Source organism: Prosopis cineraria, unplaced genomic scaffold (assembly GCF_029017545.1).
Source record: "Prosopis cineraria cultivar Desert tree isolate PC_DT_omini unplaced genomic scaffold, ASM2901754v1 PC3, whole genome shotgun sequence".
NCBI lineage: Eukaryota > Viridiplantae > Streptophyta > Magnoliopsida > Fabales > Fabaceae > Prosopis > Prosopis cineraria.
This window is the reverse complement of record NW_026555334.1, coordinates 287,248-303,971: the sequence shown is the minus strand read 5'-3', so window position 1 is coordinate 303,971 and position 16,724 is coordinate 287,248. Positions and strand designations below refer to the sequence as shown.

The 16,724-nt window shown below is 30.7% G+C and overlaps 1 protein-coding gene across 1 annotated transcript; it reads left to right on the top strand.

Moving 5' to 3' along the window:
• The first annotated feature begins 14,120 nt into the window (after nucleotides 1-14,120).
• Nucleotides 14,121-15,955, top strand: LOC129306677 (protein PHLOEM PROTEIN 2-LIKE A9-like). Its single transcript, XM_054947383.1, has 3 exons — nucleotides 14,121-14,309; nucleotides 14,674-14,753; nucleotides 15,337-15,955. Exons 1-3 carry the CDS (start codon nucleotides 14,265-14,267, stop codon nucleotides 15,689-15,691), a joined length of 480 nt encoding a protein of 159 aa, XP_054803358.1. The 5' UTR covers nucleotides 14,121-14,264; the 3' UTR covers nucleotides 15,692-15,955.
• The last annotated feature ends 769 nt before the right edge of the window (nucleotides 15,956-16,724 follow it).

Below are 16,724 nucleotides of genomic sequence, written 5' to 3'. Positions count from 1 at the left end.
TGGATGGTCAATGGTGCTCGAATGCAATATATGTAGGTAAATCATGGTGAAATTGATGAGTTTTTAATATAAGGAAAAAATTGTTTATCAAAAAATGGTTTAGGTTTCTTAACAAGACTTAGGTGTCCACCGTTCCTGGAAAAAAAGTTCAAAGACAAATTGACACTTTAATCCTACAATAATAAGCCAAGTCAAATGATAAATGGACCTGTATGTAATATGCATATGCAGATCTTGGTGAAATTGATAGGTTCTTAATGAAAAGATAAAATTGTTTCTCAAAAAATAATTTAAGGAGAACATTGCTTCACTTGTCAATACAAAGCATCCCTCACTCATTGAAAAAAGTTTAAGGATAAAAATGATTGTTAACATCTTTTTTTAATAAACATCAAATATTTATATTAAAAGATAAAAGTACAAGATACAATAAATATTAGTTAATAATAGAATGCACTACTGGGATACAAGTTGGAAAGCTTTGGATGATAACCTGAATAGAGGGAGCAGCGACGACGAACGATGATCTGAATAGAGGGCTTCATGACGCGGGTGATGATCTAAACATAGGAAGTAGCAATGGCAGCGCGAGTTGGGGGAGAGGGACAACAGCACGAGCGGGGAAGATGAAATCGCACGAGCAGCCTAAAAAACTTCGACACAGATGATGATCTGAACAGAGGGAGCCAGGATGGCAGCATGAGCTGGGGAAGAGAGACGGTGGTACGAGCTAGAGGAGAGGGATGACGACTTGAATGGGCACATTACCAAGGAGCAGCAAAGAGGGAGGGGCATTTTTAGTTATCATATTATAGTATGGTAGATTGGTCACAATGTAACAATATAATACTCCTCCCCTCGTTATCCCCCTATTTTGGAGGGTTTACCATCCAAACAAACAAGGAGAGAGGAGCAAAATTCCTCCCCTGAACCAAATAGAGAGCAAGTGGGATAATGTTTCTTCTAAATCATTTTCTAAGGAGCAATTTTATCCTCATGTTAAGAACCCATCAATTTCACCGTAATTTATCTACATGTATTAAGTGTGGATCCCATTGACAATTTGACCTGGCACATCATTGTAGGACTAAAGTATTAATTTGCTTTTGAACTTTTTCCCTAGAACGCTAGGTACCATGAACTCTTGTTCAAATAAAATTTAATAAATGTTTATTTTTATAAAATCTTGTTAAAATATTAAATATTTTAATATTTAATAATTTTAATATTATTATTTATAAATATTCATTGAAAAATCTATAAATTATCTTTTAAATATTAATAGTTCAACTGATTTTTCATAAATTTATAGGTGATTTATAAATTAAAATAATTTGTTAATTTATAACTCTTCTTTCAAAATTAATTAGTCCTCCTTCAAAAATTTGTATATCTTAAAAGTTAATTTATAAATTATGTGTGAAGATTTATAATTAATAATAATAATATTTACAAATAATAAGAGATTTTTATATGAAATAATGATATTAATTCAAAGCATGAAGGGAATGAACAAACTTTGTAATTGTCTAATTAGAGTAGCGCAATAGAAATATGCTGGTGAATTATGAGAAAGATCATTATAAGTCACATCAATCACACATTCTAGAGGTTTTATACTTGGTACAAAAAATAGAAAATTAAATGGGTTACACACACACATATATGTATATATATATATATATATATATATTTATACTTGGTACAAAAAATAGAAAATTAAATGGGTTACACACACATATATATATTTTAAATAGAAGGCTACATTGAACGCGTGTAAAAGATGAATACAAATTAGGTCACATTAGATGCTATGAGAAATATGTATCCTGGAGGTGGATGATTAAAAATAATAAGATTTAAATTGTTTTGAGAAGCTTGATGAGCGAATAAGCTAGTGCATCTATTCGCTTTCATGAACATGTGATTAAAAATAATAATTCAATTTTTCATAACAAACTAATTTTATTAATTAGAGACTAAATGATTATTAGGGAGATTAAGTTGAATAAGTAAGAGAGCCTTCATTGAGTCGGAATATATATTGATATTAAAGAATCACGCATTCTAACTATAATATTTTAAAAAAATAAATTAATTAAAATTAAAATTTGAATGAATGAATTTAATTTATTAATTTTGGGAAGGAAGTGTAACAAGGTGGATATGAGGCTTAGTGGAAATTATCATTGCTATTGACCTTGATCTAGTGAAAATTATCATTGCTATTAACTTTGTATAGAGTTCGAATTTTCTAGCCATAGGCGGTGGAAATTTTTTTTAGTTTCTCTTAACTATGTGAATTTACCTTATTACCTCTTTGTTAAAAAAAAAAAAAAAACAAAAACAAAAACAAAAACAGCACATCGATAGATTTTCCTCAGCCTTCCTTTCACTTCATTCCCGATTCATTAGAGAGAGCTCAAGAGGAAACACACGTCAGTCGTCCCCTTCGGTCTTCCTCCTTCATTTCTCCTCGTCAATCCACCCGCGGCCGGTGAACGAAGGTGCGTCGGCCGTTGCTGCTATGGAAGTCCACTAGTCTTCTCCCTCTTCCAAGTTTTTAGTTGTCAATCTTCTTCTTTCCTCGCCGTCTGTTGTAGCGGCACCGCCAAAAGCTTTTTCCTTCTTTGTTCGAGCCATCTTTGTCCTATTGCCTATGCTCAGTCTCCCATTTTCCCTTCCTCTAGCTTGATTTAGTGTAAGTGTTTTTGAAAGCTCTCTTCCTTCTTTTACGATGCTCATCCGTGTGCATGTATTTAGAATTGTAGCAAAAATTGAAAGTTGCCTCTCTAATATCTTGCTCTCTAATCCTATTTGAAGCTTGAATTTGATTGTTGCTAAGGTTTAATCAAGCTGTGATTTAAACTTTAAGGGTGTATTTTGTTAGCTAGTTTCATTTGGGTATTTATAATCACTGTAAAAAATAAAATTAATTATTATTGTTAAAATTAGAGTTATTTTCTTGTGGAACTTGGGTTTGAAAATGCACGGGCAGGAGATTTGAAGGTTTAGAAGTTTAATTGAGTAATTCGAAAGGTAAATGCATGTTAGGTGTTTGTAGAAAAGTTTAAAAGAGAATTATATTTTAATAATACAATTAGTTAGGTTAAAATGATATGACAAATTTGAAGACTTAAAAGATGATGAAGAATGTCCTTTGACTTGTTTAAATTGATTATGGTTATATTACTATAGCAAGAAAGTTTGTTTAATTTGTAGGAAATATGTTAAAATTTTATTATATTTGATAGGATCATTAGAAGAATGAAAAAAAATTGATTGAAGCTATAAAAAGGAAATTTTGAAACTAGGTGATACATTAGATAAGTAAATAATGTTTCCCAATAATTAGAAGTAATGGTCTTTTCTAATTTTATTTTTCATTTATTCTAAATAAATTTTTCTATTATACCTTTATAATTAAGTTGATTTAAAATATATATCATGTATATTATTTAAGTTTATTTATGTAATTATTCTCAGGGTATTTTATTTTTCTCAAAAGTATAATACATATATGGGCTAGATAAATTACTAATGAAAAAAAATCATTTATACTTTGCAAATTAAAAGGTAATTTGAACTATAAGGATTTTTAGACTCCATGCATGCTATAAATATTTTATGGGACTGAATACAAAATGCTAGTTGTTAACGATATTTTTGTTAGCCCTTGATGTGCTATGGCACACTTAGCTAGTAGGGTACATTGGAGGTGCTACCCTGTGTATCGGCCAAGACATGTGGAAGGGAAGATGAAATTTTGTGGATATAATCCATGCTTGTTATTGGTAAGCATTATGCTTGCGCTTGTTTTTTGTGGCTTCTAGTTATGCCAAATCTTACTTACCCTCATGGACTTTATATTCATGCATGTTTTTCATTTTGTTTAAATCCTAATAGAAAAATAAGTTTTTCAAGTTATATTTTTGTTCTTATGAATTGTATTTTTATTATTTGTTTTATATAAAAGTCATATTCCTAATTTGTTGATTATGATTCTTTATTTTTTCTTTTCTATTTCTGTTACTTAATTATTAAAGATAAATTGTGTAGTTATTTTCTAATACCATTGATAAATAGATTAGTTACTTATTTCTTGTTTTATATGTTCATGATCATCTTATTTATTATTATTATTATTATTATTATTATTATTATTATTATTATTATTATTATTATTATTTAGGGACGTTATTTGTTAAAAAAATTTTGGTATTTAGATAGTAGAAGTGAACTTGCTTTTTAGTAGATCTCATGGGACTCCTTAAGACAAGAAGTTTTTTTGTTACTCCATTCACATTATAGATTAATGTAAATATTTAAATATTTTGTTTTTGCTCTAGAATCGCTCTATGAATCCTATTGGCAGAATCCCATTTTGGATTATATGTACATATAAACTATATCAGAGTAGAACTCTAAATGATGCTTGGATATTCTTTTGACAGGTTGTAGATATTTCAGGTAGTCTAACTTACAGGGGAGATTTTATCAAAATTTTTATAGCAAGCTTAAATATTTTATTACTACTAGTATTTGTTTAATACAAATGATGATTATATGATAAGATTGGGTAATTAAAACATTATATATTATATGAGTTTGACCTTATGGAATATAAGTTTTCTTGTATTACAACAGGTCACACTTTAAACATTTAGGGTATGATACTAATAAAGTTGAAGTCCTTCTAAAATGGTCAAAAGTTCTGTTGTGTTGCTAGGTTGGTAGTCAAGGTATTTCGAGAATCTCTTAATCCAATTACCTTGGTCATTACGCATGATTCCACTGTAGGCTACAACTCTATTGGAGTCGATAGCTCCGTCGATGTCAAGACGGATCCAACTTAGATTTAGAGGTCTCCATTGTGTCTCTAATCTTTTGCCATCATAGTTAAAGATGTTAGCTCTTGATTGGACCCTCATGTTATTGACAACTTGCTAGGTATTAGAGAAGGCAATGTCAATGTCCTGGTTGATATCCTCTAAGTAGATCTTTTTTGCAATGTGCCTTCCAAATGTTCCAACAGACTTGAGCGAAAAGCCTCTACTAAGGGATCCTTCTTGTGTTTAGGTTGCTGGCCTTAACTTTCACATTCTAAGGTGTCTAATCCTGCATAGAAATGGAGAAGAAAGTAATAAGTTTTGAATGTTTCACAAGTTCAATCCAAACATTACGAGCTTTTTTGTAATCTCTTAGAATATGAATAGAAAAGTCAGGAGGGTTGCATCCAAAAGTACAAGTTCATTGACAATGAGTACTCCCTTCAATATAAATGGAGTTAATTTGGAGTCTGTTCCAAGCAGATTTTCAAAGGAAGTACTTAATTTTTTCATAAGTAGGCCCCTTCTAAATCCTAATCCAAATATTGAAATTGGTTTGTTCCTTTTAAGAGACCATAGCCTTGATAGCAGATTTGACAGAGAAGTTCCCATTAAAGAAAGGTCTCTAAACTAGGACATCATCATCTCTATGAGGATTAGGTGGTTGAACTAGGTTTGTATACCATAGGAATGGGATTAAGACATTTATATTTTTCATGGAGGATCCTGACCCATAGGCGATTTGGTTAAGTGATAAGATCCCAGCAAAGTTTCATGATGAAGGCAATATTTTGAGGCTTAAGATTTTTAATGTTGAGACCTCTATTATATTTTTCCATAGTAACACAAACCCAAGAAAAAAGATGGATTTTTTTGTGCTCGTCAGAAGTGTCCCAAAAAAAATTTCTAGAGCTTCTTTCAAGTTCAACCAAAACATTATTAAGCAGTAGCATGGTCTGCATGATATAGCTAGGGATGGCCAAGAGAATATAATTAATAAGGACAGCTTTGCCTAGCTTTGCCTACGATGTTGAGAAAATGATTTCTCTAATTAGTAAGGCGAGAGCCAGTTTTGTCAAATAAAGGAGCAAAGGTCAGCTTGGATGCCCTTTCATGTATTAGAGGAATGCCAAGATATTTGCCAAGGTTTCATGTGAGAGGAATTCCCAATTCAAAATTGATATGAGTAGCTCTATTAATGTTAACATTTCTAGAACAAAAGAGCTTTGATTTCCCAATGTTGACTTTTTGGCCAAAGCATTACAAAAATTAGAGAGGCATTGTTGAATAATCATAGCTTGGTTAATGGAAGCCTATGCAAAGAGTAATAGATCACTAGCAAAAAAAAAAAGAGAGAGAGAAATTGGAGGCACATTAGTTGTAAGTCTAATTAACTTCTATTCATTTTTATCAATAGAATTGAGAATACAATGACTAAGATGTTCAATGCAAAGGATAAATAAATAAAGAGATAGAAGATCTCCTTGTCTAATGCCACGAGAGGGAGAGAATTTGTTTGTTGGTTCAACATTCTAAAGAACTCTCACATGAGAAGTAGAGATGGTGACTCTAATTAATTTTTTAAAATGGTTATTCAACTCGATAGAATGTAGAGTATCATCGATGAAATTCCATGAAAGTCTATCAAAAGCTTTGTTAAGGTCAACTTTAAGAGCCATAAAAACCTTTATTCTTGATTTTGTTTCTCATGAAGTGAATAATTTCTTGAGCGATAATGATATTGTCACTACTCTACTGACCTTGGATAAAACTACACTGAGAATCCCTAGTAAGATTGTTCATACACTGACGTAAGCGGTTGGAGAGGATTTTGGTAATTATTTTGTAGCTAACATTGCAAAAAGATATAGGTCGAAAGTCCTTCATGCAAGTCGGGTTTTTGATTTTAGGAATGAGTATAATGAAAGTATCATTCATCTCACCAATGGTATTTGAATTAATGAAGACCTTTTTAATAAGTTTAAAAATGCTGTTTTTAAGGTCATTTCAATAAGTGTAAATGAAACCAGCATTGATACCATAATGGCCTAGAGCCTTAAAGGCTCTAATATCAAAGGTAGCAGTCTTATTCTCCTCTTTAGTCACCTCCCTATGGATGGATTGGAGTTGAATGGAAGAGAGAGGTGGAAAGCTCTTATCTCTAATAAGTTTGGGTCTTTCATGAGAATCTTTCTTAAAGAGATTGTCAAAGTAAGAAGCAACCATGTTTTTCAGAGTATTGTGGTCCTAAATCCAAGTATCATCATCAGCTTTAAAAAATAAGATATGGTTTCTTTTCCTTCTGATGACAATAGAGGTGAGATGAAAGTATTTAGTATTCCATTCTTTACAATTCAACCACTAGCATCTATATATGTATATATTATTTCTTTGTTTTTTTTTTTTTGGCCAGATATATGCATGTATTCGAATTAAGTGTTCCCAGCAAATGAATTAAAATAGGCAGATTTCAAAGAGAAAAGGAGGGGGGGGGGGACTCAACGTGACTAGACCTCACCTCCATCTACAGGTGTCCACGACTAGATCTGCAAGCCATCGGGTAAAGCCGCCATGACATAATTCTCCGAAGTCCAAACTATCGAAATCTGATAACCAACGTGTCCTTCCAAAACTTCACATAAGCGCCGTTATTCACATTCCAAGCCAAGCCCGGGAGGGTCCAGCCTCGTGATCCTTCCCTTCTCAGCCATCCTTGGATATAAAATTTATAACAAGTTAATGAACAATGTGCAACTCATATATATAATTTATATAAGAATATACATGGTTCAAAAAAAAAACGTGAAATATTTAGTACGTTATATTAGTGATAATTAAGTCATAAATAACAAGAAGTACATTGGTGTCCCACAATAGAAACATAATTACACAACAGTCCCATGAATTCTACACATGACATGACACAAAATTCTAATTCTCTAAATTGTAAATAAGTTTTTGCATGCCGTTACAAAAATTCTATTGATTCTTAAAAAAAAAATTCTCATTCAACATGGTGGTTGATGCTGAAGCCACTACCCCCAATCACTGGAGTCTCATCACTATTTGCCGATTGGACATCGGCGGTGAGTGAAATATTGTGAAGGACAGTTATGGTAAAATTTAAACTCATGATCTCTTGAATCTCAGAAGGTAATGTAGCTCAAAATCATTAATATCATTTTACTTATATATACAAAATAATAGTGTATATATCTAGTTTGATTAATTTTAACCTTTTTTATAATTAAATTAACAACCGTCCTATTAAAATTCAGAACTTGAGCAGTAGAAACTGATAACTAGTCTTGTGAAATTTATTAGTTATTTGCATACCAAAAAGAGGTTGCTTATACTTTTGTCAATTACTCCATTGACAAGTGTCTTACTAAAATTTACAATTTTAGTATATCAAATTGAGAACTAACTTTTTAAAATTAATATTTATAATTCTTTATTAAAAACTTTGGAGACTAATAAATATTTTGCATACACAAATCAATTGACATTAGTAGTCTAGTGACTACATTATCTTTTGAAATTCAAGAGGTTATGAAGTCAAATCCTACTATCCCACCATCATCATCCTTCACTATAGTTTGGAATTCAAGAGGTTACTTTTTGTTTTTTTTTAAAGAATTAAAGGTATTTTTGTAACTGCATGCGAAAACTTATTTACAGTTTAGAGATTTGGAAATTTTAATTTGTATCATTTATGAATCTCATGGGACTATGGTGTCGTTATGTTTTTACTATGGGGCCTCTGTAGTTCTCCTCCTACAGGGGTGGATAATAATTTCGCAAATAATGCTTTTACAATAATAATCATATTGTGCCTACTAGAAATTACTATTTCCATCTGGGTTTTCTCATTACCATTTCTGCCTTTAAACTTGACAAATAAAAAAACATGAAAAAGAATACACGAATTTAAATTCAACTTTTCAATAATATCTGATGTTCGTCAGATATCATTAGAATATCGAGGAAGAGAATACACCCACACACTCTTAAGAATATATAAATATAATTAGTAGTTTGGCTAATGTCCGCCACATGCGCACACAAATTCATTGAATAATGTCTTTTTTCCTTTTTCGACTGAAAAATAGATAGAAATAAAAGTTGAAGTTATGATTAACAGGGCAGATTTAGGATATAAGAATAAGAGAGTCAAGATTAAAAAATATATATACTATGAAGTTTTTATAAATTTTAGGATAGCCGAAAATATGTAACACTTATATAATATAAAGAAAATTTTAAAAAATTAGGGGCCATAACCCTTGCTGGTTCCACCTCCTTTTGTCACTAATGATTAACAAGTTAATAGTGTTATTCCATTTGAGGATTGAAGTTCTGAGAGGAACGAGACCTAAAATTTCTAGATTTGGAATGTCTTGAAGTTCTTATTTCTTTTAGCATAATAAGTAAACCCCACTGATAATACAAAAAATTTTCTTTGAGATATTGAGGGCAAAAAGTTAGTCCCTTGCAACTAGTTGCTACTTGCTAACGGGAATTGAATTAAGCAAATTTACTACTTGGTAAACACATAATTACTCCTCAAATTAAAATTAAATTAATAAACTTCAAACGACTTATTTAATCACATTGACAAGAGAACTACACCGACAAACTTATATGTGTGTGTATGAATATTTCACTTTTCATTAATCTAAAAGAGGAATTTTTTTATTTTTTATATAGGAATCTAAAAAATGAACTTTAACTATGAAAACATACGACTCTAATCAATGGGGTTCTTGGTTGATGTCGGTAAAAGTTGATTCCATAGAGTTCTTAGTGATTATCTCGGAATATTTTCCATGTCATAACCAACGGGCAGTTCACCACTTTTGCCGCACCAGAGATTGAAGAGCAATGGAAAAAGGATCTGAAGATGAAGAAGTAGAAGAAAGGAATAATAAAGCTGAGGCTGTCCGTGAAATCTGATTCTATGCACGCGTTTGAGTTTCTGGAATACATCAGTTAATGTCATTTGTCAACATCGTCTGAATGTTAATTTGTGGCCATCGGGGTTTGATAGGATAGGATCAAGAAGATGCCGGAGCCTATGATCAACTTTATTCGAATCCGTTTTCTGCAGAAAAAAGTCAAAACGATTTTCAGGCTCCTGATTTCTTCCAATCAACCAGCAGCTTCTTGAATCAACTCTCTCACTTAAAAATAATAATAACAGTGTATTTGGATTAAAGAGAATTTATATTTAAATCAAATCTTTCATTTAGATATAAAAAAATTTATGAATTTAGACCAATTCTATTTTAGATTATAATTCTTTTATAATTTCAAATTCTTTTGATACTAGTCATTTAAAATTTTAATAACTTTAGACATCTTGTTCTCCTCATGTTTTAACTATTAATACCTATATGACTCTTGTATTGTTTCTTATTTCTTATCGATTAAAAAATAAAAGTAAACTCACATTATTTTTAATTTTTTCATTTTCGTTTCAAATTTCAGCTCATCTTTCCTTTTCATTTGAAATTTTTAAATTATCCAAATGAAAAATTTTAAATATATGAATTTCAAATGTGATATTTGAAATGCAATATTTCAAATAAAAAATTTCAAATTCATCAATCCAAATGCTATGTAAAGCATTTTTTTTGAGGGGTTAAATGTTAAAAATATAAAGTATTTTTAATGTTTTAATGTATAACTAACGTGTTTTTTAACACCCTAAATAAATAAATTATTTAATATTTATTTCTAAGAAAAATACTCTATTACATAAAGGTAAATATAAAAAGATATTGTAAGTTTGAAAATAGTTAACTAATTTATTGAGAGTACGTGCAGTTTGGTTAACAATTCCTTACACTTTTTAATGGGAGAAATATAATTATTTTATTTGTTTATATATGTAATTAAGATGTTCTAGTGTGAGTTATTTTGATACCCTTGCTTAATATGATTGTCGATCGTATTTTACATGAATGGTGATGGTGAATAATCGTGGTAAATGTGTGGTATCTATTTACCCAAAAAAAAAAGGTGTGGTATTTGGCCATCTTAATTAAAATAGCTCATAGTGATAAGGATAGATTTAAATTATATTTAAAAATGATTGTGATATTGCAGTGATCTATATAGATATACTTAGGTAGAAGTTTGTGCTAATATATTTCCTTTTCTTTTTTCTTTTTTTTTTTTTTGTTTGTTTTTGGATGCCATTCAGTGATCGAGCTCGTGTCACGAAGTTTACAAGCACTGAAATAAACCTCGAAAGCACGAAGTAACTGGCAGTGCTAATATATTTCTAATTGCATATATAAATTTACTTGGTTGGATCGAATTGCTATCAAGAGTTGGTGATAATTAATTAATAATATACTCACAATATAATACCAGTATATATAATAATAAGAAATAAATATGAGAGTTAAAGTGATGTAATTAAGATATTTTATATATCGTAAGTTAATATGATATATTCTTTTATTTTATATGATTATTGATATATAGTATATATTTCACATGGTAGATGAATGGTGATCAATAATAACTCAAGTGAAAAGAATAAGTATTCAAGATTCAAATCCTCATAATGTTTTTTAAAAAAGAAAAGAAAAGGAAAACATGATTGTGATAATAGAGTGATCTAAAGATAGAAACAGAGGTAAGTTCTATCAATGGTACAGAAAAAATGATTTTTAAACCCCGTAAAAAGATGACTTTTCAAATCAGTTATGGAATCAGTTAAATTTTTTTTTTCGACATTTTAAACCGGTTTAGAAAGTTCTGAAAAGGAACTCTTCTAGACCAGTTTTTTATTTAATCAATCTAGAAAGTATTAAGCCCAACGGTATTAAAAATTGGATTTGAATGGCCTATAGACACGTCATTTGTACTACTTGCAAACCTGCCTCTGTTTTTTAAATTGTATCCTCGATCCAGAAATGATGCTTTAATTGATTATTTTTCTACCAATCTATTGAATCAGACCTATCATTGGGTTCATATGTCTAGGTGCACAGACTGCATGAATGGATGGGGTTGGTATGAAGAAGTGATGATAATTAATAGTACTCATAATAGTATGATATAACAATAAATATTAACAAATAAATATGAGAATTAAGAGATGCTATTAATCGACATGCTACTGCTATGATGATATATACTTAAATTTAATATGATTATTATCGATTGATATGGCATGTTACGAGGCGCAAGAACGGTGATAAGAATGATTGTGATGTGCCATCAGGAAATATATATATATATATATATATAGCTCAAGTAGTGATAATAACAAAATGTGATGAGTCGCATAATATTCAAATCTTCAAAATATTTAAAACATGGTTATGATATTGTTGTGATCTAAAGATATAGAGATAATAATGACACGTTTCACTTGCCAAATTTTACACACTCGCACATAATTGCACTGACACATGTTCACGTGTTGGGATCCATCGAGTTGGCATGAGAATGTTATGAGAATAGTACACATAATGTAACAATATATTAGCAAATTAAATAAGTAAAATAACTAATTAAATTTAGCGTGAGTGGTGGCAGCTCTTGTTCCTTAATAAATGGTTAGATGTTTAAATTTCAACTCTTGTATATGTAATAATTTAATTGAGAAAAACTTTTTCATTTTTCTCAATTACTTTGAAGGAGATATTAACAAATAAAATTAGAGTTATTAATTTTTTTTATTTTTCCAAAACTAATTCATATTTATATAATTTATACAACGATTTGCATTCAACTAAACTAAGCATTGCATTAACTCATCATACATTGAATCATCCCACGTACAGCTTATACAATGCACTGAATAAGTAAAGCCATATATAGTCGTCGACTAAAATTAATTGGTTTGAATGACCAATAGACACCATGTTCTTATATACTATATCATATGCTGTGAATTTGCAATTGATACATAGGAATGGCATATGAATATTTCTTTCTTTTTTTAATTAATCTAAAATTTTAAAGAAATTTGCTATACTAACAGTTACAGCATTGAGAGAGATTCGTGGTTGATGTTGGTAAAGTTGATTCCATGGAGAAAAACAATTCTACATTATATGAATGATCACATGTGTCGATGCAGAAAGATAAAATTCTAGTGGCCTAAGAGAAAGCGAATTTCTCCTTGAAGAAGATATCTGCGAATATTTCTATGTAATGCGCATCACTCAACCAGAAGGGTATGTACATTTAAAAAAATAAATATAAAAATAATATTTGAGAATAAATATGAGCGTTACAATTCAATATTAATTTAATATTTTCTTTTTTTCTCAGCCCTTGGTTTTAAGGATTAATTATAATAGTTAAAGGCTTGAAGAATCGCATGAGTTCCAATAAAAATGTGAATGACAAAAATAATTATCCTCTTATATCAACGAAGCCTGATTTCTTTCAAAGTATTGAATGCTGAAGGCAAATATTCCTACCAAGGAAAACCGAACCTCTAATCACTTATTTAGGAGAAAAAAATCCCTACAACTAAATATTAACTTTATATGAGGCATTTGTTTGAGTAGTATAAAAAATTTAAATTTACTAATCTTTTATTTCAATTCAAACCTTCAAAGCATGGATATAATGAGGACGGTGGGACGGGAAGAGGAAGAGGTTTAAAATTAAACGGGGAAAAAAAACGATAGTTAATATTTAAAATAACTAAGGTAGATTGGGAATTTGATCTTCTATAAGGAATTGTAATAAAAATAAAATTATTTGGATTTGAATCAAATCCAAATCCATAAATTTTATGTATTCAAATAATAATGGATTTGGTCCAAATATAAATTCCTACCAATTCAAACATAACATTAGTGTATTAATATTATTTGTAATTATCACGACACACAATGGTAGGTTATACTTGTCAATTGAGATTCATTATTGTCTTATCTTCAATTGCATGAACTTCATAGTTAGAGGAGATCCGGATCAATTAGACACAAGTACACAACTAGTATTGAAATCTATTTATTAAAACTTTTGGTTTAATAATCAAAGTTGAAATTATATTTATACGTATTTTTGCATCACAACTCTCTATTAATCCTAAACTTTGGTATAAAGAAAAGGAACCTTCATTTATTGAAAAGTGGACGTCACTTAGGGATTGGATTCCTTTGTTGTCAAGTTGTATGTCTTGTTAAAAATATATTCTCTCTCTTTTTTTACGTGCAAGACAGCAACTTTATTCTTGGCGTTGTGATGAAACACATTATTCTCTTCCTCATCAACCCTATAAAAACCTAATTCGCTGCATGAACTTCCATCAAATTTCATTCATCATCCAAAAAAAGAAAGCACAGGTTGACGAAGTGAAAGAAGACAAAGAGCTTTGAATTTACAAGAAACAAGAAAGAGGAAAAAGAAGAAGGAAGGAAGGAGCTAGGTCACATATACAGTGCTGGTTTCAACATGAAGAAGCCTCATCACATCGCAGAACCGAACTTGGCAAACAAGGTAAGTATATATGTATACTTGCATGCTGATTATATATATATATATATATATATTATTCTAAGAGTAAATAAGATAAATCTTCCCTAGTTTTTATTGAAATGACCCAGGTGCGTTCTCTCTTTGTTTGTATTTAAAACGAGAAAGAAAATTGTATAATTTGAACAAAATCAATGAAAGATTTTTGAGTAGTCTTACTCTAGTTGAGAGAAAATTATGTATTCTTGAAAATAAAAACATAAGAAGATGCATATTATTAAGAAAATATGGGGAGAGTAGTAGCCCTAACATTTAGATGGGAGATTATAATTAATGAATTATATTATGCATGCATGCACTGATGGATATTGTAAAATTAACAATGCAGATTGCTGATAATAAATGGGAGATTTGGCCAAAGGGACTCAACATTGTTTGGGGAGACGACCCTCGATATTGGAACCTTGAGTGAGTATCGTATTGAATTATTTTTCTTATTCTATTAACTTTTTCTTTTATAAAACATCAAATCATAATTAATAGGGACCGACAGAAAAATATTCACAACCTTCATATCTTATAATTTGTTATTCCGTGTTAGTTATATTTTCAAAAAAAAGTACTTATTTTTCAAAAAAAAGTAATAGCTGATTTTTAGTTGTTAAACTTCACTAATAAAAAAGTTTACACAAAGTTACTCATAGTTTGCTATTCCATTCTAATCATTTTTATAAAAAAGTAGTCATTTTTCAAAAAGAAAATAGTAACTAACAAAAAAATACATCTAGAACAACTTATAATTTGTTATTCTATTCTAATCAATCATTTTCTAAAAAAAAAAAAGTAGTCATTTTTCAAAAGAAAATAGTAATTAAATCTTTGTTGTTGGATTTCAGTGAAAAATTTAAAAGAGGAACAAATATGTCATTTCACAAAAAAAAAAATCAAGCAAAGTCCCCTGAATTAAAAAATAATTATCATATTTTACCTAACTATCCCAATCGTCTCTCTTTTTAAGGAAATAAATTTCATGAAATGAATGAATTTTCAGGAAGGATCCGCATGGGAACGCGACACTGATACAAGTATCATGGCTAGACGTATCAGGTTCGGTGGAAGTTCCCAAAGGCAAGTACCGAGTGACTTTCGAAGTGCAGCTGAAGCCGGACGCCTTCGGGTGGACCGGAAGTCCGGTTCTGGTGATGGCCAAGGTGGGCAGGAAGGGCCAGTACCAGTACTCGGAGACCACTCTGAATAACGACGCCAGCAAGATTTCGGTTGATGTGGAAGTGCGTGACACTAACGAAGAAAAAAAGATCTACTTTGGACTCTATGAAGTGTGGAGTGGTAAATGGAAGGGAGGGCTTGTGATCAAGAAGGTCAACGTGGGCCCGCCTAATCCATGAAAATCGAATCTCTTTTAATTCCACATACGTCTCTCTCTCTCTCTCTCGCTCGCTCGCTCGCTCGCGTGTGATTCTGGCCAGGGAATGCTAGCTGGATGCTTTCTTTGTTTGCTCTAGCTGAGATGAGAGACCTAGTATGATGGGGAGAGTATCAGCATGAGCAATGTAATAACGTGTCTGTTTTACATGTAATGAATAAGCGTTTGCAATTATACTATATGAATATATTTGCAACACGGTCTATATATATATATATATGTATAATATGCATGTGTCTGTACTATTTCTCCCTCCTCTCTAGCCTGCCTCTCTCTCTCTCTCTCACTCACAATCACACACGAGAAACAATTTAAGGGTCCTTTATAAGCTGTCGTCTCCAAGTTTATATCCTTGGAAATCTTTATGGTTTTGGTTAAAACATACTTTTGACGTGAGAATAGTTCGGCTTCTAGAGGGGTAAAAACATGTTTGTTAAAAACTGAGTTGAGAAGCCAATAAGATGTGGCACAGATATCCGGGTTCCTTGAACATATATATGACCGGAGTTTGATTCCGAAGCCATGTATAACAATATATATATATATATATATATTGAGAAATACACGCCTAAATAAAACCCCAGTATCTCGAAGAATTGGTCTCTGGCATTCACAGGATATATCCTAAAGAAATCCCAAAAGGAAAAACCAAGTTGAGAATACTTGAATATTTGATTACATTATATCCATGACTACCATTTAGACTGAAAAATTATTGCGTGAACCATGAAGAAGTAACAGATCGCATCACAGCGCACTTGAGATCTATCAAATTTTTGTCCAAGTGCTAAGATTCTGACCAGCCTGGAAAAATAAATGTTCGAACTAGATTGCAAGCAAATCAAAATTTTTTTTTTAAACAATGTAAGTAACGTTTTAAATAAATAAATAAATAAAATAACCATTTCTCAACGCATTGCACGAGAAAAAGTGCTTATATCCTAATGAAGAAACCGCGCATACCTTCCACAAAAGCTAACGTTCGGTACCTTTGC